The 26,329-nt window shown below is 35.0% G+C and overlaps 1 protein-coding gene across 1 annotated transcript in view; it reads right to left on the bottom strand.

Annotated features, from left to right (window-relative positions):
• Positions 1–26,329, bottom strand: part of LOC150085835 (nitric oxide synthase, inducible-like) — a 116,325-nt gene that overhangs the window by 14,112 nt on the left and 75,884 nt on the right. Inside the window, exons 8-12 of the mRNA XM_090374712.1 lie at positions 25,959–26,060; positions 21,830–22,024; positions 18,292–18,368; positions 6,814–6,958; positions 3,060–3,164 (exon numbers count right to left, since the gene is read on the bottom strand). Coding sequence (XP_090230838.1) covers positions 3,060–3,164; positions 6,814–6,958; positions 18,292–18,368; positions 21,830–22,024; positions 25,959–26,060 — 624 coding nt within the window. The remainder of the gene's footprint in view (positions 1–3,059; positions 3,165–6,813; positions 6,959–18,291; positions 18,369–21,829; positions 22,025–25,958; positions 26,061–26,329) is intronic.

Genomic DNA, 26,329 nt, shown 5'->3' with positions numbered 1-26,329 from the left:
CTTCCCTCCTGTACAAGAAAGAAATTGAAAGCCATGCTGTATATTCAGCATATGAGTGATTTTCTCCAAGCCAAATGCAAGCAAAATCAAAGCTACCTAAAAATGCCTTTGTAATCCATATCAATAAATAAAACATAATACATACTTATAAAATACAGAAAAAAAGTAATCTTATTGGAACACCATAAAAGCAAACGAATTCTTATTTTTATGGAAATACCATAAAAAAGATGAATAACACTAGTCAACACGTAAAATGTTACAAAAATGAAAATACCCAATCTTGACTAATTTTATGCTGCTGAACATGAGAATCACTTTAAAATTTGTCGATTGGCTCTTGTTTTTGAATTACAATTGAGGTCTCATATTAGTCAGCTACTCTGCATTATCAAACATGACTCTCGGAAAAACTGTAGTTTCAGTACCATCACACTCTTATTATGTGATTGGCAACTATCGCCTAGCTCTGCATTACGTGATAAGTTGTTGTCACCTCAAATGCATCTTCAACTCTGTTGCAGTAATCCTTGAATACAGCTAGGTACTGGGTGAGGTGATTTATTCTCAGTTAACGGCTGTTCTCCGTGAGACTCCTAATTTTTTGCATGGTATTTGTGTCATGTAAGATTAATATGCCCCATAATTGTGTGAATAGTCCAGATGATTTCTGTTATGTATGTGAAGAAGTCAGCTTCAAGAAAGCATCCCTTAACTCAAGCCATAAAAAAGGCCTACTTCTTTAGGTCTTTGGGTGTAAAGTAGGGATCCAGGACAAGAACTGGAATCCACACATATTCTGAACTACCTGTTCATCAAAACTCAATGTGTGGATGAATTAAAACATCCCTTTTGATTCATCCAGACATTGAGTTTTGATGAACAGGTATTTGTTGGCTCCCTGCATATCATGGACACCCTGAAAGGCATAAAAGATATGCAGGGAGCCAACAAATCACGTCACAGACTGTTACTTATGTATGGTACCTCCTATTAGAAAAGGGATGACAATGAAGAAAAAGTGGACAGTGATGTACCCAAACATACCATCTGCAATTTGTCCTGTGCTTCATGGTGAAGTTCAACCAATTCCTGAACCACCTGACCGTTTTTCTATACATTCTGATGTAGATGAAAACACTGATGAACATTAACTTGATATAAACAAAGTACAGCAGCCGTCTATGTCACAGATCCACCATTTTGTCCAAACCTTTATCCTTCTGAGCCGCATAAGATCACAGAAAGTGAGCTTAATGATCTCATCGGGGATCTCGAACTGCCAAAGAACGAGGCAGAGCTTTTGGCTTCGAGGCTACAACAGTGGAATCTTCTAGATCATTCTGCAAAAGTGACAACATTTCGTACTTTAAATAAAGACTATGATAAATTCTATCAAACAGAAGGTGAACTCACTGTTTGTAAGGGTGTTGATGGTCTAATGGCAGCAATGAACATGAGGCATGTTCCCAAAGAATGGTGACTATTTATAGATGCTTCTCAGGTTAGCTTTAAGACTGTGATATTAGACAATGGAAATAAGCTGCCTTCAATACTTCTTGTGTATGCGGCTCACAAAAAATGCATACACAAACATGGAGAACATCCTCTTAGGTGTATAATATCAGAAGTATGAGTGGCAGGTATGTGGTGATTTTAAGGTAATTGCCATTTTATTAGGACTACAGAAGGATTACACTAAGTATTGTTGCTTTCTCTGCAAGTGGGATAGTCATGCCAAGGATATTACTACAAGAAGAGGAGTTGGCCTCAATGAAAATCATTAACACCTGGAATGAAGAATGTAGCATTTGAACCTCTGGTAGATCCAAATAAAGTTTTGCTTCCACCACTCCACATCAAACTGGGGCTCATGAAAAATTTTGTGAAGGCTTTAGAAGTGAATGGTCCTGCATTCACATACTTGCAAGAGAAATTCCCAAGACTTAGTACAGAAAAGATTAAGAGAAGCATTTTCGTTTGTCCACAAATAAGGCAACATTTTCAAAGATGAACAGTTCGAATGTGTCCTTGATGATAGTGAGAAATCAGCATGGAAAGCCTTTCGAAATGTTTCGACTGGTTTTGTAAGAAATGTTAAAGCTGGCAACTAGAGGCAACTACAGGAAGGTCTCATTACTTCTTATGAAAAACCGGGGTGCAACATTTCTTTGAAGATGCATTTCTTGATTACACCTGGATTCCTTCCTGCCGTATTGTAGTGCCATCAGTGACAAACATGGTGAGTGCTTCCATGAAGACATCACAGCAACGGAACAAAGATACAAAGCAAATAGAGATCTGTCATGTTAGCTGATTATTGCTGGATGATGAAAAGGGATGTTCCCAAAGCTGAATACAAGTGAAAGGCAAAAAGGTCCCATGTTTGTAGCTACATTTTACTGCCATATAAATAAAAAACATACCTTATATAAATATAAAAACTATTTTTTTTCAAAAACAAGAGCCAATTTGCCATTTTAAGCACTATTTCCATGTTTGGCCCCAAAACCTATAAAGTAAATTTACTTTCATGCTCGTAACAAGATATGACCCAAAATTTGTTGTCAGTGTAATATTTCAAGAAAACCAGAAAAATTATCAGATATTCTGAATTTCTGCACAGTTTTATTACTTACAACTACTGTAAATAATATATAACCAGAAAAAAAATAAATAAAAATATATACAAAAAACGATTTTTTTTTGTTTACAAAACCATAATATAACCCTACCCTTACAATAATAATAATAATAAAGCTGTTTTCTTGGGCTGCAGAATACTTTTACTGTGTAGGTTAGTATTATAAAAATAATACTAATTGTATCATCTGGGTGCTAATTGATTAACACACTTACAAACCTTTAGAAATCTTTATTAAAAATTTACTTATTAGAAATAAGTAAATTTTTAATAAAGATTTGCTTTCAGCCAAAAAAAACCCAAAAGCATGAAAAGTGCATTTTAGTAAGAATTATTATATAGTTTTAGTGTAAGTTAGGTCTAATTTTTCAGTTGCATTACTTATATTCTTAACTACTCATAATTTATTACTTACTTTTCCATTGTCTGGTGGTTCACCATTCCCAAAAGTACTAGCAACTATAATGAGCAGACACTCATCAGCAAGGTCCTCAATGTTGTAATCTTCCATGCATATTACCTAAAAGATGGGAAAAAAATAAATTTCTAAATAATCTGGATGATGATTTTGCATCCTTATTGTTATACATTATTACTTTTTATTCCTGTAATATTACTATTATTAATATAAAAAATCATGGAAAAAAAATCATAGCAAAGTATACAATTGCACAAAACAAATGTAATTATTACCATTACTTACTATTACCAGTTAGAAACCACCTAATTGTTATTAACAGTTAGGTGTTTAAGAATGTGTTCCAAAAATTGCCAAGTTTTTTAGTCTACTTTCCAGTACTGGTTGACCTATGAGAGTGTCATATATTTTGGGTTTTTTTTTTTTTTTTTTTTTTTTTTGGGCAGTGGTGACCTATGGTATTAGCATTAGCATAGACATATGATGCAAGAAAGCAAGCTTATAGAGCATCAGCCAAAAAAAAAAAAAAAAAAAAACCCTTCTCATTTCACCCATCCACTCACTCCAAATGTTTGTCTAGTTCTGCCTTGAATATATTTAAACTATCAACTTGTATAATGACAGATGGAAGTTTGTTCCCACAATCAATCACCGGCTGGCTAAAGGCAAACTTCCACACATCTATCCTACAACTGTCTTTCCTCAATTTGAATTTATGTCCTCTCAGGTGATTATTCTGTGCAAGAGGAAGAATCCCATCAGCTGAGCATGCTCAAACCATTCAAGGCCTTATACACCTCAATCAGATCATCTCGCAGGTGTCTAGTCTCCAGACACTGTAATTTACAAAACTTAAGCCTTTCTTTGTTAGAGCATCCCTTTGTTCCTTTCACTAATCTTGTTGTCCTTCTCTGTACTCATTCCAGCAGCTCTACATCCTTCTTAAAATGAGGCCTCCAGACCTGTATACAGTACTCAAGGTGTGGCCTGACCATTGTCTTATACAAGGGGATAATCACCTCCTTATCCCTACTAGAAAAATTCCTTTATATCACTGACAAGACACCATCTTGCAGACCGTCTGCATGGCTCAGAAAACTTCATATCTGTCTGCACAATTACCACCAGGTCCTTTTCATTCTCTACCACTGTCAGTGTCGTACCACACAGTTGAAAAGTTACCCTGGGATTACTGCTTCCCATATACAGTACTTTACATTTTTCAATGTTAAACTTCAGTTGCCACCTCTCAGCCTATCTGCTCAACTTTTCTAGATTCTGTTGCATGTTTTTAGATACTGTTGTTAATGTCATTAACAACCCTGTCAACCTTCATATCGTCTTGATAACTCCCTTCTACTTCTGACTCTTGCTCTCTCTCTCTCTCTCTCTCTCTCTCTCTCTCTCTTGCATGCGTGCCTCGGGCTTCCTCACACCATATAGCTAATAATAATAATAATCTGATATTGCTTTCTTACTTATCCACCTTAAAATGTTCAATCATTAAGGTACCAAAGTTAGACATCATTTCAATAAGGCCAAGAAACTTCCAATTATTTTTTGTATACACTTCACTTCTAACACCTGGAAAGGCATTATGTTCTGCCAAATTATGAATGCCTGCAATAATCCTCTTCAAAACATCATACCAATGTTCTTTTTTCTTCATTAATCTACCTTTGTTGGAAACAGTCTTCTCATAATGGAGTCTCATTTTCAATTTAGCTGCATATGAGCATTTCTGTGCATAGTGGACATCTTGTGATCTTTCAAACAAGTATCCAAATTTTTCACTCACATATAATTTTGTTTGATAAAATGGATATTGACAGCTGACCAGGAGATATGTAATAGTAATAGCAATACTCTCTGTTTTTATGTTTAGAATAAATAAGCTCACTTCAGATCACTCTTTCACCACTTGATAATAACACTGTAGAAGACTTACTAAATTTTATGCCATATTCATTGAATGGAAAAATCAACATCCATAACTTGTACTAATCTGTTGTTAATTTAAAAAATTCCTATATTGTCAGAAAGATTTGACGGCTATTTACCAGGGTCAACATCCATATTTCCATGACTAGATGGGATCTCTCCTCTAAGGTCATGACAGAGTTATCATCAAAGCATTCTGATTGACTGTCATCATGTTTATTGTCCACTTTTTCATAGCCATCACTTAAACTTTTGCACTGTCAAAAACTTTAAAATTTTCATACATATTTCTATGGTTATGATGATCTTGATTCCCACATTTCAAGGAGTTTTCTCTTCAGTATTAGCTATTTTTAAAAATTTTAGCAAATCACACTGTTATAAAACTCCACTTTCCTTCTTCATGTTTTTTTCCTCTCTCTGATAACCACTCTCACATTTTAAATTCTTATCTTTATCAGGACCCACACTCATTTTAAATAAGGTGAAAAGAATAACAGAAAATTTGCAAGAGGGATAGTAACGATTATAACTTAATTTGTTTTGATAAGTACATAATTCTGCACATTTTACCAAAACACATCAAACAAGGTTTGGTTGTATAGTTGGTTTGTATAGTTCCTATACCTCATTTTATAAGTACACAGTTCACCATTATGTCACTTTTATATCTTAAATCAGTCTGCAAGCATTTTGGCGTCACTAAAGTGATTCTAAAATACTTGCAGATTGATTTATATAGGCACCGATGCTAGTAGAACTGTGCAGAAACTTGCAAAAGTTCTCAAACTCTCTGGAATGCTTTCAAAGTTTCTGGATTGTTCCATATTCCTTCTAAATGTCTAAATTCTTCTATAAGGACCTTCTAGAACCTCACAGACCCTTGAATGATATGGACTCTTCCAGAACATTCTTCTGACTTTGTAACAAAGGTATCAACGACACGAAATTCAATGGCCTTGTTACCTTAATAACCACAAAAAATAAAAAATTAAAAAAATAATCTGAATATAGCCTATTTTGCATTTCTATTTTATTTAATTTCATTTAATTATTAATTAATTCATTATTTGGTGAACTGCAGTACTAGGGTATTAGTCATTTTTCCATTTCTTTAAATTCTAAATTGACCACTTCTCTCTTTCTTACCAAGCTATTTTATATGTTTTTATATATTTTCCTCTTTTCATTTATATTTTTTGTGCACTAATGTTTATTTTAGAGTAATGCAGGGCATGGGTCAGGTGTCCTAGTTTTCTATGCTAAGGATGGACCTGATGAACGTTTATCATAGTAAGTGACAAAATCAATGGGCAAATAAAAGCCTAGACACCCTTCTAGAATTCTAATCAACTAACTGTTCTGCATAATATGGGGGTTCATTACTGAGTGGTGGTGATATCACCAGGCAATCAAAATCATCTACTATACAAAGAGAGGGTTTTGCTCTTCTCCTTATATCATACTTTGACATTTGCCTATATTAATTTTTAAGCAGAGATTTGATTACCATAGACTAAATGATCTTTACTGAAATTGCCTGTGTGTGTGTGTGTGTGTGTGTGTGTGCGCGCGCGCACATGCATGCACACAAACATACAGAAGTCTAAGAGACTACAGATTTTGAGAATCTAGTGTGTAAAGCAGAACTGTGCCTCTCTAGTCAATATAACTCCTTCAATGACTAATTATTATAAAATAAAAGAATCAATTATGTTTAAAATTATAAAAGGTATAAGAAAGCTTAAACGTTTATATTATACAAGACTGGAGAAACAGTTCGAAAGAGCAAATCAAATACAGATATTACCTGCACATGGAAGGAACCATTCATAAGTTTTCCCAGTCTCTGTGCAAAAGTTTCTGATTTTCCAGTTTCAGTTGCATACAGTATAGTAGTTTTCACCCTTTGCGACTGTACACGTGTCATAAGGGATGTCGTCCACAGAACAGCTCTATAAAATTAACAAATAAATATAAAAATTCAAATACTAATGCATAAGACAGGGTTAAATGGATGTGTGCCAACAAAGTTTTTTTTTTCTTTTGAAGTGAGTTATTTAGTGATTTTTAACAATTGCTAACTGGCAAAATCCTTCAAAAAAAAAAAAAAAAAACAACTCAATCTTTAAATAGGTACATGACTTTTTGGTGAAGTCCTAATTTCCCTGAAAAAATAGAACAACTTATCATTCTAATGTTTTCTTTTTCAATAAAAGACCTTACACGAATTTTACACTCTGAAGTCTCAACATAAGGGATGTTTGTTACTGAGAAATGAAAGCATACCATGGACTGCAACATTATGACCAAACAAAAAAAAAAAAAAGCCACAGCCCAACTACATTGAAGTGCCAAATTCAAAAACCACCATCATCTGTCCTCTTCAAAATTATAAAAGTAAAATAACTATTATTTCAAAATTTCATCATTTTTAGTTCTTAATGTATATTGATAATAAATTTAATATAACAGCTTAAGCCAAGCATAACATATGCAAATTAAATTTGAGTAAATAAATAACATTAACAGAATGATAAACCCATGACAGAATGCTGTCATTTTGGATCAATAATTTTAATTAAATAAATTAAAAATGCTGAAAAATATTATTCTAAACTGCAACAGATATCAATGACAAGTTGGGCAGACAACCTGTGTGATCGAGACCCGCTAATTTAGTGAGTCTCGATCACATAAGTTGTCTGTCCAACATGTCTAGTATAAAGTTTCAAGACAACAGGATTCCCATAATGTTTTTTTTTTTATACAATGTCAGATATCAATGAATGATAATAATGTGACATCATACAATCATGTGAATGTTTGGTATTTTCCACTCATTTAGATAGCTACATACAGTTCTGTCAACTTTTAGAAATCAGTAACTAGGAAATTTTTAATCTAGTTTAGCTTTCTGCGATAAGAACTGAAAATAATGAAAAATTTCCGAATTGCACATTTTTTTGACAACTGCAACACATGCTTTAGCCTAATAAAATGAATCAATAGACTTCATTAATCATAACAATAAAGAAAATTTAATAACAGTACTAAATATATATAATTTAACTGCTTATTTGCCTATATTATTAAGATACAAAATTAAATCCATGTCACAAAATTAATTAATGTTATTATACTTGTAGCTTATCTACATACTAACAGTGGTCACACATACTACTTCAGTAATATAAGCACATTTGAAAAGCATGACTCATGAGAAATTTTTGAAGTTAAACATTTTAGAATTTCAATTTTAAAGCAAAATTATTTTATGAGTTTACAAAGTATTTTATAAAGTATATTCTCTTTCTCTCTCCCATTCTATCTCTTACCCCATCTCAGGAAAGAATTTTTAAAATTTTTTAAATTTATTTATTAAACTAGACAGTCCCAGTCAGCTTTTCCAGCATCCCTGCCACCTATTTACAATACTGTACAGTTTTCAGACATATCTGATTACCCAAACATGAATTTACACTCACATAGCCATGGAAAACAATTCTGAATCATAGAATACTCACAGACCCTGTCCATCAGGCTGCTGTTCAGATGTAAGTCAAAGATCGACATTTCAATGCACCATGAGGAGATGCAACAAGGAACACTAAGATAGTGGTAATTCATCTCTTAGAGTATTCTGATCATGAGAAAACACAGATATGAGTCCCAGTAAGATTGAGAAAATAGAAGCCCACTGCAACACAAGGAGATGGAGGGGTAAGAGTGATCAAGCACCACAAGGATGATCATTGAGCAGTACAGAAGTAATGTACTAGTAGAACATGCATCCCATTGCACTTACAAGGAGATGCAGTTGCAGCGACTGTGGTGCCTCCAGATCCAGGTGGGCAGAAGCAACAGTGCGTAGCACATGCTTCTTGTTAGACTGGGGTTCAAGCCTGTGACCACCAAATATGGAGGATGCAGAAAGGTCAGGGAATGACCATCGCATATCTCCGGAGAAATATGGCCTTAGTTGCTAATGCTCCTAAAAACCAAACAACAGCGACTTCTGGATGAAAGCAAATTTGCTTTCATCCAGAAGGGAATATGATTGTTGGAACAAACACTAATATTGTGGAAGTGGATAGTTTTTAGACATGCAAACATGCCTAAAAACTACCCGCTTTAACAATGCATATACAGGCAGTTCCCGCTTTACGAATTCCCAGGTGTACGAGTTCTTTTTCTCAAGTATCAACCAAATTGAAAATAGGAACATTAATTGCAATAAATAAATGTTAAACATTCATAAATACAGCATTTATGAATACTGTGCATGCATTTGTTTGTCTGTTCAGGCAAATGAGAGTGTCTCACTGACTCACATAAAGTAATTACCATACTGATGTTACAAAGAATAGTTGTATTGCTCTTCATTTTCTCTGTCTTGTCGAGTACTAGAAAAGTCGCTACAGATTTAAAAAATGCTTATGCATGCCATCATGAAATTTATAAAAAAAGAGAAGGCTCTCTTGGAAACAAACAACTCTTGAAACACTTCTGAAGAAGATGACGACTCCTTGTGCTTCCAACAAACTAAAAATGAGTGCAGAGTCAACAATGCTGCCACTCTTGGAACAGAGAAGTTTTTTCTGATTTATTTTCTGCTTTATTAGTTTTAATTGACATATTAACTTATTTTCTAGAGTAGCTTTATATTCCTATTTACGGTACTTAAGTTTAAAGTAACTTAGATAGAGATTTTGTAGGTATTACTTAGTATCGGAAAGGGTATCAAATCCATGTGTTTACCATTCGTAAATAGCCGCCATTGTTACGCAAAAATTAATCAGTAAAATCTATTAATCTTGTCGAACTTCATTGGCAATTAAATTGTACTTTTAACTATACATATAACCACTTAGGTTACGTAACATAAATAATTAGTAAAAATAAATAATTAATAGATAACTTGATATGGAAGTTATATAAAGGGATTTCGTAGATAACACTCGTTACTGAAACATAAATATTTCGTAGATAACACTCGTTACTGAAACATAAATATTTCATAGATAACATTCGTAGATTTCGTAGATAACACTCGTTACCGAAACATAAATATAGCGTTATAACTGTGTTGGGATACAAGTTTAGGATTTAATTTTGTACTGAAATTGAAATTTTATTGAAAGTAAATTGAATTCTTGACTTAAACCAGAGCAGCAAAGCAAAAGGCTCAAGCTAATGGGAATGCTGTGGCTCAGGGGAGAACTGAAGGGGGGGCAGTTGCCCTCTAAATCACAGCCTTTTAAGATGCACTATTTGCTTGATGTTTGCCGAGCAGTCAGGTATGGGACATGATACTGCCACGGGGGATGTCTTTGTATGTGCACGATGCAAGGAGTGTAAGGAAATCAGGCGACAATTCAGCGTTGTTATGGGCCTATACGAGAGCTTGAAGGACAGGGTGGATGCCCTCGAAGGATTACAAGTGAGGGCCCATCAAGCCCTCAGCTGCCCACACCAATGCCAGAGTTTGCACTTGGTCATCGCGCAACACAGCAGCAACCCCCAAGGCAGAATGCGTTGGTCCCAAAGGAACTAGTAGTTGTTGGTGACTCTATTGTCAGGGAAACGGGAAACATGCTTTGTAAAAAGGATAGGTGGAATAGGACCAACAGGGTATGTCTGCCAGGGGCAAAGGTTGATGACGTTGTAGAGCGGATATCATCTTTTAAGGGCACAAAAGGTGATATAGTTGTACACGTTGGCACTAATGATATTAAGAGTAGGAGACCGGCAGAATTACTTAACAAGTACAGGTCACTGATGAAAAAAAGCCGTGAATTGGGGTTGAATTTGAAAGTGTCTGCAATTCTGCCCAGACACGATAGGAGGGAGTATATGATGAGAGCCCTGTCGATCAATTCAGCTCTGGAAAGATTGTGCAGGGCTCAAGGGGTAGAATTTTTTTCAGCCTGGTCTGTACTTGTTAACAGGAGAGACTGCTTCTAGAGGGATGGGATACACTTAAATAGAAAGGGTGCAAGAATGTTTTCTGATGGTATCGAGGCAGTGTTTGGTGGGTCGGAAAACTGCTAGATTGGGGGGATACAAGGACTAATAGATTAACAGTAGCCACTGGCAGAAGAGAAAGTGATTCTTGCACTGCTTCTATTGGAATGAGCAGCAGCCTGGAAAATAAGATGCAGGATATTTCAGAGACTGCTGGGAATCATGGGGGTACAAGTAAACACATGGGTTGTGTTAGGGTGGCTAAGAGGAAGAGCAGGTGCATGTATACTTGCATGTACACCAATGCTAGGAGTTTGGTAAATAAATTTGATGAATTTGAGGTATTGCTCAAAGCATCAAAGGCGGATTTTGCTGGGATATCAGAGACGTGGTGTCACACAGATATAAGGAATGCAGAACTGGAACTTTGGGAGTACAATGTCTACAGAAAGGACAGACAGGATAGGAAAGGAGGAGGGGTTATGCTATTAGTTAAGAAACACATAAAATCCAAGGAAGTGAAGCCAGTCGACATCGCTGGACAGTGCAGTGTCGAGTCAGTTTGGTGTGACATAAGCATTGGGAGATCAAAATTGAGAGTAGGAGTGTGCTATAGGCCTAATGACTCTGATGAGTATAATAAGAAACTGTACAGAGAAATAGAGTAGGCCAGTAAATCAGAGAGTCTTATAACGGGGGATTTTAATTTCCCAGATATTGACTGGAATTTGGGGGCTGGTCACTCACACACTAGCTGTTTGTTGTTTGTTTGTTTGTTATTTGGTTTTTAGGAGCATTAGCAACTAAGGCCATATTGCTCCGGGATATACGGTGGTCATTCCATGACCTTTCCGCATTTTCCATATTTGGTGGTGACGGGCTCGAACCCCGGTCTAATCAAGAAGCGTGTGCTACGCACTGCTGCTCCTTCCCACCTGGCTATGGAGGCGCCCACACACTAGCAAGGCTTTTGTCGATTTATTGGATAATTGTTTTCTACATCAGCATGTTCGGGAGGCAACTAGAGGGAGTAATACTCTTGATTTGATTATCAGTAGTGATTCTTCAGACATTAAGAATCTGCAGATAAATGAACCACTAGGTGGCAGTGATCATAGTGTTCTGAAGTGGGATTTACTCAAAGAGGTAACTACCATTAGGGGTAAAGGGAAGGGGTATTGCTTTCGTAAAGGCGACTACGATGGACTGAGACAGTATTTAAATTCTATACAGTGGGACCTTACATACCAACTAATATTGTTCAAGGTTTAGGCCTAAATGGATGTCAGATGAACTAATGAGGCATATGGCAGAGAAGAGAAATGCATGGGATACATACAAATTAACAAGTGACACAGAAGCCAATGATAGATACAAGTTGATCTGTAACCAAGTTACAAAGGAGGTTAGGCAGGCGAAGGCAGATTACGAGAAATCCATGGCAAGGGATGCGAAGAAAAACAGCAAAGAGTGGTACACTTAATATCAATGGGTCAACTGTTGATGATCTTGCTCAGGTTGCTAACAAACTAAATGAATATTTTGCATCAACATTCACACATGAGGAGTTATTCAGCGAGGGGAATGCCAGAGGTGTATTCAGCTCTGGCAGTAAGTTAGAGAATCTTGTAATAACTGAGAGTAAAGTGGAGGAGAAACTGTTGAAGATAAACACAAGAAAGGCACCTGGGGTGGATGGGATCTATTCAGTTATATTAAAGGAGGCAGCAAAGGAAGTAAGCAAACCCTTAGCCATAATTATGAGAGCTTCCTTGGACTCAGGGGAGGTACCCATGGACTGGAGATGTGCAAATGTGACCCCAATTCACAAAGGAAGATCAAAGGCTGACACAAGTAATTATAGACCTGCGAGTTTAACTTCTGTTCCCGGAAAATTAATGGAAGCACTGCAGGATCATCTAGACAAGACTTCAGTTATAGCTCGGACACAGCATGGTTTTGTTAAGGGGAAGTCTTGCCTGACCAATTTGATTGGATACTATGATGCAGTTATTGTTATTTGTTGTTATTTGGTTTTTAGGAGCATTAGCAACTAAGGCCATATTGCTCCGGGATATGCGGTGGTCATTCCTTGACCTTTCCGCATACTCCGTATTTGGTGGTGACGGGCTCGAACCCCGGTCTAATCAAGAAGCATGTGCTACGCACTGCTGCTCCTTCCCACCTGGCTACGGAGGCGCCCCTATGATGCAGTCACAAAAGAACTGGATGCAGGGAATAACTTTGATATTATATACTTGGATCTTAGAAAGGCTTTTGATACTGTTGCACATGGAAGACTGCTGCACAAATTGGAGCAGTGTGGCATTGGAGGCAAACTGCTGCTATGGATAAAGGGGTGGTTGAGGGGGAGAAAACAGAGAGTGGTAATCAATGGACACTGCTCATCGTGGACTAATGTTATTAGTGGAGTCCCTCAGGGTTCAGTATTGGGTCCTTTATTGTTTTCTGTATTTATAAATGATATATTAAGCTTAATGTCCAAGTTTGCAGACAATATGAAGGGTGGCAGGATTGTCAAGGACACTACTGACACTATGCTGCTGCAACAGGATCTGGAAAGGCTGAGCAGATGGGCTGAGAGGTGGCAAATGAAGTTTAACATTGACAAATGTAAAGTACTACATATGGGAAACAGCAACCCCAGAGCAATGTATCAACTCTGTGGTTATTGTTATTTGTTATTTGGTTTTCAGGAGCATTAGCAACTAAGACCATATTGCTCCGGTATATGCGGTGGTCATTCCCTAACCTTTCCGCATCCTCCGTATTTGGTGGTGACGGGCTCGAACCCCGGTTTAATCAAGAAGCGTGTGCTACGCACTGCTGCTCCTTCCCACCTGGCTACGGAGGCGCTGAACTCTGTGGTACTACACTGACAGTGGTAGAGAATGAAAGGGACCTGGGGGTGGTTGTGCAGGCAGATATGAAGTTCTCTGAGCAGTGCAGACTGGCTGCAAGAGTAGCTCATGGTGTATTGTCAATGATATATAGGAATTTTTCTAGCAAGATAAGGAGGTGATTATTCCCTTGTATAAGGCAATGGTCAAACCACACCTAGAGTACTGTATACAGGCCTGGAGGCCTCATTTCAAGAAGGATGTAGGGCTGCTGGAACGAGTACAGAGAAGGGCAACAAGATTAGTGAAAGGAACAAAGGGGTGCTCTTACGAAGAAAGGCTTAAGTTTTGCGAATTACAGTGTCTGGAGACTAGGCACCAGCGAGGTGATCTGATAGAGGTGTACAAAGCCTTGAATGGTTTGAGCATGCTCAATGCTGATGGGATTCTTCATCTTGCTCAGAATAATCACCTGAGAGGGCATAAATTCAAATTGAGGAAAGACATATGTAGGATAGATGTGCGGAAATTTGCCTTTAGCCAGCGGGTGGTTGGTAGGTGGAACAGACTTCCATCCCTTGTCGTGGAAGTTGATAGCCTAAATAAGTTTAAGGCTCAGCTGGACAGGTATTTCGAATGAACAGAGGGGTGAAGTGGAAGTGGTTATTTTTTATTTATTTATTTTACTTTATTTTTTTTGGCTGATTCTGCATAAGCTTGCTTTCTTGCATCAAATGCCTCTACTAATGCTAATGCTAATAATAATAGGTTGTAGTGAAAAATGAGAATGGCTAAAAAAAGAACAAAAAAATAATAATATGCTGTGCTAGTTTATGAATCTGGATCACTGTTAGTAATAGCAGAAATACCCAGCAACCATAATGAAATATAGACAAACAGATTAGATAAGTGTATGAGTAGGGGTGACCTGCCAGGTGTAATTACAATGGAAAAAATTAAAAAAGTGCCTGAAAAAATAAAAGCAGATTACATAAAATTAAATGAAAATATACAAATTGTACTTAATGCTGTAGATTCTAAGATTTTAACTACATTATCAAAGGCTGTCTGCCAAAACCAAAGGAAATACAATAAGAAGTAAGGCCACTGTTTCTGGTATGATATATACGTAGCAGACAGAAAAAGTAAGCATACGTATAGATCATAGCCATTGCTATGATGTATGATGACATCATAGGGGATATAGACTAAGGCAATTTTTTGGCTAAAGTCTCAAACTATACTATTGCACACCATCAGGCATCTCTCATATTGTGGAGTTATACTTCATAACTGGGTTGTGACTATTACAACATCAGGGTACCTACCCACCCACTGAGGAGAGGCCAATGAGCATTGAAACGGTGCTGTCTGGTTGGTGGTATCTGCCGAGAATAAGTGACATCCATTTTCTCCACTGGTGAAACATTACTTATTCAAGGTAGTGCAATATCATGGCAACTCGTTGTGAAGGTTTTCACAATATGATATATAATTAAAATGATGCCAATTTATCTACTTCAGTAGTTCACTACATACAAAAATGATACAAGAGCACTAACCTGTCCATTAATGTAAAGTATTTATTCTGTTTGTCAGCTAGCTGAACAAAGTTATCAATAATTATGCCATTCATATCTAGTGAATTGATATGGTTCATCTCTTTCTCTGCCACTACTAATACCACAATTATTTTTAGTATAAATTTTTATTATTTACTTTTAGCATTAAAATCCTTTGTTAATGCATTGTAGTATCCTTTAGTCACACAGGATATCCCCTTAATAAATCAATGCTGGTTGCTGTACAATTATATTACTTCTTTAACCATTGACTTCATAATTTCCCAAGAAAAGAAGTCAAGCTTACAGGTCTCACTTTGCCATTTGGTCCTCTTTCACAAATAGGGAGACATTTGCAAATTTTTAATCTGTAGGGACCTTCCCGAAGCCAAAGAATGCTCTCTTAATGATGGTTAAAAGTTTTCTTATATCTTTTGCTGCTGCTTTTAAATAATCAGATAAATTCCATCAGCATAAGCTGCCTTATTTACTTTTGGAAATTTTTCTTCCATTCTTCTTTCAATTATCAATAAATCATTTAGTGCCAAGTTAGAATTTGATATGCTTCTGATATCCCCATCCCTAAAAAAATACACAAATGTAGATGTAAAATATTATTCTGTTTGTTTGCTACCTGAACAGGATTATCGATAATTATGCAATTTGTATCTAGTGAACTGATGTGGTTCATTCCTTTCTTTCTAATGTTACCATAAACAAATAATTCTTTGCTGCTTTCCTTTACATTCTTTAGCCGAGTGGTCAGGAGTGCGAGTGCAGTAGCACATGCTCCTTGAGTAGACCGGGGTTCAAGCTCCTGACTGCTGAATACAGTCAATCTGCCAACCCGCACTGGACCAGCATTGCAGATTGTGGTCCATTTCCCTCAGCATGAATTGTTGAGGAAGCTTCCATCCTGCAGTGGGTTGATAATGGCTGCACTTTACCTTTTACATTCTTAGCCATTCTTAGCCAAAAACTTCTCGTAATCTGCCTTATCTTGCATTTGTGCAATCCTCTTAGCTGCTTTATTGAAGACTACTTTATATATACTTATTGTACGTTTGTGTGTCCCCCAATTAATTTATAATCATCTCATGCATTTTTCTTCTTTACATTCATCTGACATCCATTTAGGTCTAAATCTTGAAATGATTAGCAGGATCTAAGATTACTTCCCTGAACTCTACCCATTTAGAATTTGCATTTAAATCATCAGTTGGTATTGCTGGAAAGAATTTAAACTGTCTAAGACCACTATAGTTTTTTTCTATCAAATGAGAGGAGTTTTTCTTTCATAAAGTTACCTTTATGAAAGAAAAACTCCTCCCATTTGATAATAGTTATATCTTTAAGTAAATCCACATTAGTATATTATGATCACTGCCACCTAGTGGTTTCATTCTCTGGAGATTCTTAATCTATGAACATTCACTGCTGATAATTATATCATGAGTACTGATTTCTCTTGTTACTTCTCTAACATGCTGCTGTAGAAAACTGTCATCCAGTAAATCCAGAAACCTTTTGCAAATGTGTGAATGACCAATCCACAAGTTTCAGTTAATATCTGGAAATTAAAAATCCCTCCTTATAAGAAATTTTGATTTACTGATGCAATTCATAAACATGATATATATCAGCTTTATGAATTGTTTGTATTCTATGGTCTATCTGTTTTGTGGAGTGAAAAGCATAAGTATCTGGGAGAAAATTCCATGAAACCCTCTACTAAGAATGACTATCAGTTGAAAGTATGAAAATATCCATGAAAAGTCCTTCAATTTAGATAGGATTCAAACCCAGAGCTTTTTCACATGGCAAAAACAGGCAACCAGCATTACGAAAGGGAAATGTTTAAATCAGGTGTGATGACTGCTATATTCAGTCACATGATTACATTAAGATTTTCATTTATAAGCCAACTCAACATGTTTATTTTATTTTACATCATCATAAAAAAGAAAAAAAGAAAAAAAAGTTCCCAAAATGAATATAACAGATTTGAAATCAAATTTAATCCAGTATAAAAATAAAAACTGATATTATGGATCTAAAGTCACAAAAAGTAACCATTGGTACATATGGTATAATTCTGCCACCCCAAAATGATCTGAACTGCATACATCTACAACCACTAAAAACCTTAAAATAACAGCACCACAGACTGAGTAGATGAGTGAAGTTTCATGCAACCAGTTTTTTGTCATGTGGTACATGAATAGGCAAGCTTAATAAATCTGAGAGCCATACAAGATAATTTTTTAAGTAAAAAATTTACTTTTCAGATCATGTAATTTCAAAATTGTGATTATAATCTTCAGTTTAATTGTATTTAACATGATCACTAATAAATAAAGTGGAAACTGTTAATTAAAATATTATTATATAAACTGTTGTAAAATGAAAGGGAAAAAAAACACAGAGTTGAACTTTTTGCTCTGGTTATTTTTGTATACAAACCTCATTAAGAACTGTTTAAACTACACAATCTGCATTTAAGAAGTAGGTTAACAGATATTTGAGGATAAAACTGTGCCTTTTTCAATAATGAAACATTGCATGAATAAAGGTACAGTAATTATTTTTGGGAATTATTGGTATTTTCCTATGGAAAAACACTGCTGTTTATATATTTCTGTATGAATGGAAGTTAGGCATGCACATTTCTTGAAAACTGTCAATTGGTATTAAAATAATTATTATTTAATTTACTGTTAATTTTAGACATGAATTTTTTCAGTTCATATTTCTTTGATCCATAGTTAAAGTGTCAAAGAGCTGCATGTGGCTTGGTCATGTCTGATGGTAAATGGCTGAAGACGCAAAAGTATTTTGCCATACTCATAATATATAAACTTTTTTATTCTTTTATAATATAATTAGTAAATTACTGACCTGGCTACTGAAAGGAAATGGAATTTCAAAGTAACACTGGTATTCTTCTTCCAGTGATAAATTCTCCATGCTTTTTCCTGAAAAAAAAGAAAGACAGAATCTAATAAGTGCTGTATTTCAGTGCATTCCTACTCTTTTACAAATACATCAGGAAATATTTTCTGCTGTTGTCATTTCTGCAAGAAAATTCATGAAAACTGAATGAATGGTAATAAATAAAATCAAATTTGTAAAAATAAGAAAGTACATACAAGCCTTAGGTAATGTAGATAGTTATAGAAGTTAGATACTGTAGGGATTTTGGTTTATTGTTTTCAGTTTACATGTAACAATGAGCAAACCAAGTTTGCTACTAAGTACATTGATTTCATATTGTGGAGGCACTTCACTGCAGCTTTCCATGGTATTGCACTATACACTTTAAGCAAAAAGCACTGTTTTAATGGGAAAGTATATTTCTATGCATTTAAAATGTATGTTGTTCTCCAGACTGTAGCTTTAGTGCCAGATCTGAATGACCAGGCAATGAGAAATAGTCATGATATATGAGATGCTTGATGGTGCAGAAATTTTGAAAGCTCAATGAATTTAAGACAACAGCCTTATACTATGAGGATATGCACTTTAAATAAAAAGTACTGCTCCAATGGAGCAATCTTTAAATAAATGTAGATTACTTCTCCAGTCAAAAAGAACTCCATGGAAGATGTTTTTAAATAAATACATTTTAACCCTTTCATGAATATTCATGTGTGCATACACACAGTTTTTATCATTTGACAGACCAAAGTTCTATGAATGTATTTGTACTCCTTTGAAAGTTTTTGCAATACTTTATTCTGAAGGTAGTTCAATTCAGTATTAACAAATTAATGGTCTGTATAACAAATTCTCTTCAAACACTACAGAGACATGCTGTAATCTATCAACTGTGTTTACATGTAACAGTAACTCTTTTTATATTTATGATAGCTTCAAAAATCAGCAAAGGAGGGCATGCCCTTTCAACAAGATTCAAGATGATGTAGGTTTACACCAACTGAAATTGAAGAAATTCTCTGAAATTCAGATCCAGAGGCTGATCATCAAACTGAATAATATATGTAATATGAACACAGAGGGTAATTTCTGCAAAGAAAAAAAAAGTAAGTAATGAAAAGTTTATTTTTTTTATGTGGTTTCTTTTTTAATTTTTAAAGTCAAATTTTGATTTTGATTTTGGCAATACTGCCATTTTAATGTTTTGCCATAAAGTCAAAATAGGAAAATAATAATAAATTAAAATAAATAAATTAATTAACATTGGCAAATAATGGCATGAAGAAAGCTTATATGAGGGGCGTATAAAAAAAAAAAAAAAAAGGTTGTGGCCCGAGTATGAAGGGTTTATTTGAAAGTAAGTTTTCTCTTGGGCCTCGAGGCATGCACTCACTGTAGCAGTGGGTGCAAGCCTCATTATCGGTGGGAAAATGGATGCCACATATAAATCCTTTGCTACATACAAACTGATGCTATACCCTACTTCAGGGGTGGCCAACAAGTCAATCACAATCTACCAGTCAATCGTGGCTTTAATTTCGGTTGATCACGACGAATTTTAAACGTATATAAAAATAGATTAGACAAAATCTAAATGTTATTATTATTATTATTTGCCCCACTGCATACACTTATTACAAATCAGTTGAACCATGTGACTACTCTTGTCACCGTGCAGCAGCTAGGCTTGTCTAGTGAAAATTCACACAGTTAGTTGTGGAGAGCATAGTGCATGTGTCGAATTCTTATTTAGCTAACTTAATATTAATAACTGGACAGCACTTATATGTTAAATTAATATCCCTTGATTTAAAATGAATACTACGAAAAAGAGCAAAATCATTTTCATCAAGAGTGGGAATTAGAATACTTTTTTGTAATGATAAAAGAAAAAAATGTTGATGTTTGATTTTCAATGCTTCCGTGGCTAGACCCAAAAAAGAAATTTAGAAAGGCACTTCAATGCAGCACTCCATGGTAAATACCAATCGGATTTTCCGCCTAATAGTGACCTTAGAAAAAATAAATTAAAAGAACTTAAATCCGGATTAGTCACACAAAATTTCTTCATGACACCTAATTTACAATTTAAAGCAGTAACTGTAGCATCATTTAAAGTGAGTCATCTTGCAAAAAAATGCAAATCATTTTCTGATGGTCAATTCATCAAAGATGCATTTTTGGAAATAACAGATTCTCTTTTTGAAAATTTTAAGAACAAAAATGAAATTAAAAGTGCTCTTCAAGATCTGCAATTATCTCGAAATACTGTGATGCGACGCCATCGAAAAAATGAGTAAAAATGTGAGCAAACAATTGCGTGCTCATATTGCTAATTGTGTGTCCTTTTCTTTGAGATGAAAAAGAACCAAATCTGATATTACACATAGATGTGAGGTGGTCGAGTCAGAGTAAGTTTCGACAGAGATTCTGAAATTTGCTGAATGAAATTAAAAAAACTGTTGATCACAGGGGAGATGATTATCAACAGCTACAAGATAGAGAGTGGTTGTGTGGTCTGGCTTTTTTGTCAGATTTTACCAGTAAATTAAGTGATCTTAATTTGGAATTACAAGGAAAAAATAAAAATGTGGGTGATATAATTAGTAATATTTTTGCATATAAATATCAATTTTTGGCAATGGCTAAGGATCTCAAAGAAAAAAAGAATTCTATAATTTTGCAAATATGACAGAATTTTTGCAAAAATATCCTGTTTTTGAATTTAATAGTGAGAAATATGTTTCTGAAATTGAGAAAGTTGTGGATGATTTTGAAACAATTGAAGACATTGTTCAATATATTTCTTATCCATTTAATGTCGACTTAGATATGAAACAAATTGCAGAAAAAAAAAAAAAAAAATTGCCGAGATTTTTCACAAGGAGAAAATATTACTTGAAAATGAAATTATTACATTGCGAAATGATATTTTCCTAAAAGCCAGATCATCAAAAAAAGACTTTTGGAAATATGTTTGCTGAGAAAAGTACCCAAATGTAAAAAACATGCAGTGAATGTTTAAATTCCTGTTTTGGTTCCACATATCTATGTGAATCGGCCTTTTCGTATTTGAAAAAAAAAAAAAAAAAGAAAAAAAAAGATGAAGAATCACTCTACTCTTATGGACTTGTATACAGAAGATTCTTTACAGTTGGCCTTATCACAGTATATTCCCAATTTTGAAAGCTTAGCAGATGACATGAAGATACAAACTTTGCATAAATTAAAAATGTATGAATTTAAAATAAGAATTCTGTATTGTATTTAAATTTAAAACCAACATTTTTCAATATGTGTTGATTAACTTTTTTAACCATGTGCAATGAAATTCTTGGGATGGTAGATCGTGGCACATTTTGAAGAAAAAAAGTAGATCGCATCACAAATTAAGTTCGCCACCCCTGCCCTACTTGTACTATTTGGTTTCAAAACTAAAAACATAGTAATTACAAATAATTATGAATGTGTTTCAACTTTTTTTTTGAAACATTATTACCTGATATTCAAAACTGGGCTTTAGATTATAACAGATCATTTCTTGGTGGAATACTGGAGTAATGCTACCACTCATAGGTGGTACAATCCAAACCCAGTCTGCAGGACAACCACCTCTCTGTTTTTGTTCTGTTTCCATATACTTCATAAAGGTCTCAGAAGCAGTGTGGTGATCAACTATAGTAACTTGACTTTTCTAAGGAAGAAAAATTAGAGTAAAGTATATAATAATATTTAAATAAAATATACTGCACAATATATATATTTTTATTGGTCTAATACAAAGTTACAACTAGAGCTGCACACAGCCTTTTCCTCATGAAGTTATTTCAACCAGACAAGGTCACTTAGTTTCACAAATAATATACAAGATTGGTTCAAACAGTATCCAGACTGCTATGAAATAGTGACAATAAGCACACTTATGGGATAGATGACTTAATCCCTTTTTAAAAGTATTTAAAATAGTGCCCTTCTGAGGTGACAATGTACTTAGCCCAACAATTTTACTATTCTTGGATGCACTTCTGGAAAGCTGAATTTGAAATTACAAGAAGCTGAGCCATCATATTACTCTTATTTATTGTTTCTATGTCTTCAAATGAACATTCAGAATTTTTTCAGTCTAGGAAAGAAAGAAAAAAAAAAAAAAAAAAAAAAAGGTCACATGGCACCATATGTGGTGAATATGGTGGTTGCCAAACTTGAATGATTCCATGTTTGGCCAAAAAACTTCACACAAATAGTGATGAATGTAACAGCATGATGAAGCAAAGAGTCTATGGGGTTCCACTTTTCTGGTCTTTTCTTCAAACTGAATCATGAAAGCATATCAGAATTTCAAAGTAGAACTCCATTAATTGTCAGTCCCTTTGGAGCATATTTGTGGTGGAAAACACCCTCACAGTTAAAAAATGCTAATAACATAGCCTTTGTTTTGCTGTTCACTAGCCACACTTGTCTGAGTTGGGAGGGAAGAAATCTTCCACTGAAGTTACTTACTGCTGCTTGGATTTGGGATCATAACTACTAACCCATGTTAATGGATATGATCCAAAAACCATCATCATCCTCAAATCCTAAAATGACCATTATCTCAATCATAACACAACTAGAGTTTTGACTCTAGTTATGATATGACTCAAAAATGTCTTTTCATTAGTTACACACACAAATAAAATGAAATCACTCCTCTGTTAACAACCATGGAAAGAACCTTGCAGAAATGCACTCTGTGTTCAGAGTTTTTGTTAACATGGAATGACATGATTTGGCAGAGATATAACCTTATTCGGTGATTTCATGAAGTTTGGGTATACCAATTTGTAGTATACCAAAGTTCACACTTGAGACATGATTTTATCATTTGTTGAAATTAGGGCTGTAAAGTTGTGGATCACCTTCAAAAGACTCTCTGCCCTCTTTGAAATACAATTTTTTAGGTTGGGTGTGAGGATTGTACTCCAGTGGGATGCCTGCTGTTTGGTTTTAGGATCATATTCATAAACCCACATTTTATCTCCATTTCATTATGATACATTTCAAAAATGTCTCATCATTAGCCACACATTCAGAAAAATTGAAATCAACTTGACAGTGTGTGGAGAGGGTTAAATATTTCATTTATGTTTTTTTCCTATTTAAAACAAAATTTAATATGAATACACACAAATTGTTTGGTGCACTCCAACATTTTAAAATTAGCATTAGCAATGGCAAATGATGCAAGAAAGTAAACTTATACAGCATCAGCAAAAAAAAACATGACACCTCTCATTTCATCTATTTATTCCCTCTAATAGTTTGTATAGTTCTTCCTTGATATTTACTTTTAGGAAAATTTGAAATTTACTTCCACTACCAACTTCCACAACAACAGATGGAAGTTTGTTCCAGCAATCAATCAATAGCTAAAGGCAAACTTCTGCACATCTCTTCTGCAACCATTCTTCCTCAATTTGAATTTGTGTCCTCTAATGTGTAGTCTGAGCAAGAGGAAGAAACTCATCAGCACTGAACTTGCTCAAAACATTCAAAGCCTTAAACACCTCAATCAGATCACCTCGCAGGTGTCTAATCTCCAGATGCTGCAACCTTTCTTGGATAAAGCACTGCTTTGTTCTGCTCACCAATCACATTGCCCCTCTCTGTACTTGTTCCAGAAACTCCACATCCTTCATAAAATGGGGCCTCCAGGCCTGTATGCAGCACTCAAGATGTGGCCCGACCATTGCCTTATACAATGGGATAATCACATCCTTATTCCTTCTAGCAAAATTCCTGCTATATATCATTGACTTCCCCCCATGAGCTGTCCTGGAAGCCTGCCTGCATTGCTCGGAGAACCTCATATCTGACTGCACAATTACCTCAGGTCTTTTTCATTTTCTACTATCTTGAGTGTAGTACCACACAGTTGGTATGTTACTGTGGGTTTACCCATATGCAGTACTTAACATTTTACAAGATGTGAAAACATCTTCATTATTGGCTGACAATGAGAAGTTGCTGTAAGCAAGTGACTAGCTTAATGTGTGGAGATAAGGACAAGAGTTGTCTAAATGTATGCTTTATCATAGTATGTTCTGGTGTCTCAACACTGAACAACAAGAGTGACAATTTTACACACAGTAAAATTGTCACTCTTTGTTTTTCTTTTATAATTGAAAGAATTAGAACCTTTAAGCACTAACAATTTACTTGGTAAAGCACAATAAAAGAGGCCAGTTTCATCTACATTAAAGATATCTTTGGGTTCATATGATAGATGGCAAATGTGAAATCCACTGTTCCACATCATTTTCATTCACAGATGCACTTTCAACACAAGTTTTCAAAACAATGTTATTTCTGTTACAAAATTTACTAAGTCATCCATTGATAGCAGAAAAGGACTTTTTTTTAAAGGTTTTGCATTATTCAAAGCTTTATCTTGTAGTACTGGACATTAATTTCTTGATATGTTTCTCATTGAATATTTTTATTTGCATTCCAAATCCACTTCTCTTTAATATTATTTTTTTCTTGTAAAATTTTTGAATCTGCATTTTTACCACAATTATACTTTTCTGCCAACTATCTTTGTAATAAACCTTTTGCTACATCTTCTATAAATCCCATTCACATTTCTAAATTTAAAATTTTCATTTTGCTTCTTTTTTTTTTTTTCCTGCCATCACATCTATATTCAGGGATGGATAAATCTGAGATAAATGCTTCTTCCTTTTTTCTTCCTTTGGTAGTTATTGGCGCATCGGCTTCTGTGGCCATAATGCACCTCCCAAAGTTTTTGCAGTACTTTGATTCCAAGCCCGAGGCGGGATTTGAACCCGCGACCTTTGGGTTGCCAGGAAGGCGCTTTACCCACCAAGCTAGCCCGGTCGGCTGAGATAAATGAATAAAATACCTATTGTTAGGCAATATTTATACAATTACTTCAGAAACTCCAGATTCATAGAAATCTTTGAAAAAAAAAAATACTGGCTGTAAGACAATGGTCCTCTTAGAGGATTACAGATTCCTAGAAATCTATGTAATACATCAGCTGCCAAACAGCAGGATTAACAGTCATGGTCAAGTTAGAGAATAGCTGCCTTAGAGAATACAATTTTAATACATGAGTCACTTATTTAAAACCATTCTAAGTAAGAAATATTGGTCTTTTGTAAAGGTGGTCTCATTGAAGAGGTGGTCGCTTATAGAGGTTTGGACTAGAGGACTGGAAGGACAATGCCATCTTGTACCTTCTGGTAAAATTTCTATACATCATTGATGGAATCCCATGAGTTGTCTGAGCAGCCTGTTTGCACTGCTCAGAGAACATTATAATGAAAACAACCAGACACAACTAACAGACCAATACAGGATCAAGAAATATAGGAATAGGTTTAGGCAAAATTAATTTTTATTTCACTAAACAATGGCTGACAAATTGGTAACCAAGAATGTCATGCATTTTTTTTATCCAATGGTGATAGTTTAATTTATTACAACAGAGCCTCCACCGTCAGTCAGCCTGACTACTGACAGCAATCAGAATGGCTGATCTCATCTTTTCTAAACCATTTATACTCTTTTCAGGTAATTTTATCAATTTAAAAAATCCAAAGCTTTTCTCTTATTGCTCTTACCTGAAAACTGTGCAGAACTGCAACATTTACTTCAACCAGTACTTGGTCTTTCCACAAAGTAGCTGGTGTTGAGGTGTTCAATCCCATCTTCTCAGCAACCTCCTATTAAAGAAGTACGCTGTAGTTTATAGTTCAAACAATTGGTTTTGTGACACAAGTTTTATTCCCAAGAAAATAGTAAATAAAAAATTTAATACAACCAGTACAAATTAAACTGCTTTTGTGATGTAGCAGAGCTCTTACAGAATTAAGTAATGATTTGTTTTGTGGAAAGAGAAACTCTAAAGGGTACCATATTTTAATACTGAAGTTACTGAAGGTCAAAAACAGCAAGATATTTCTTGCTAAAACAATTAAGATGGTGATGATAA

This window comes from Mastigoproctus giganteus, chromosome 5, assembly GCF_048544385.1.
Source record: "Mastigoproctus giganteus isolate SK-2022 chromosome 5, ASM4854438v1, whole genome shotgun sequence".
NCBI classification, from domain to species: domain Eukaryota; kingdom Metazoa; phylum Arthropoda; class Arachnida; order Uropygi; family Thelyphonidae; genus Mastigoproctus; species Mastigoproctus giganteus.
Note: the sequence above shows the minus strand (reverse complement) of the source record. Positions and strands in the feature narration are given on the sequence as shown.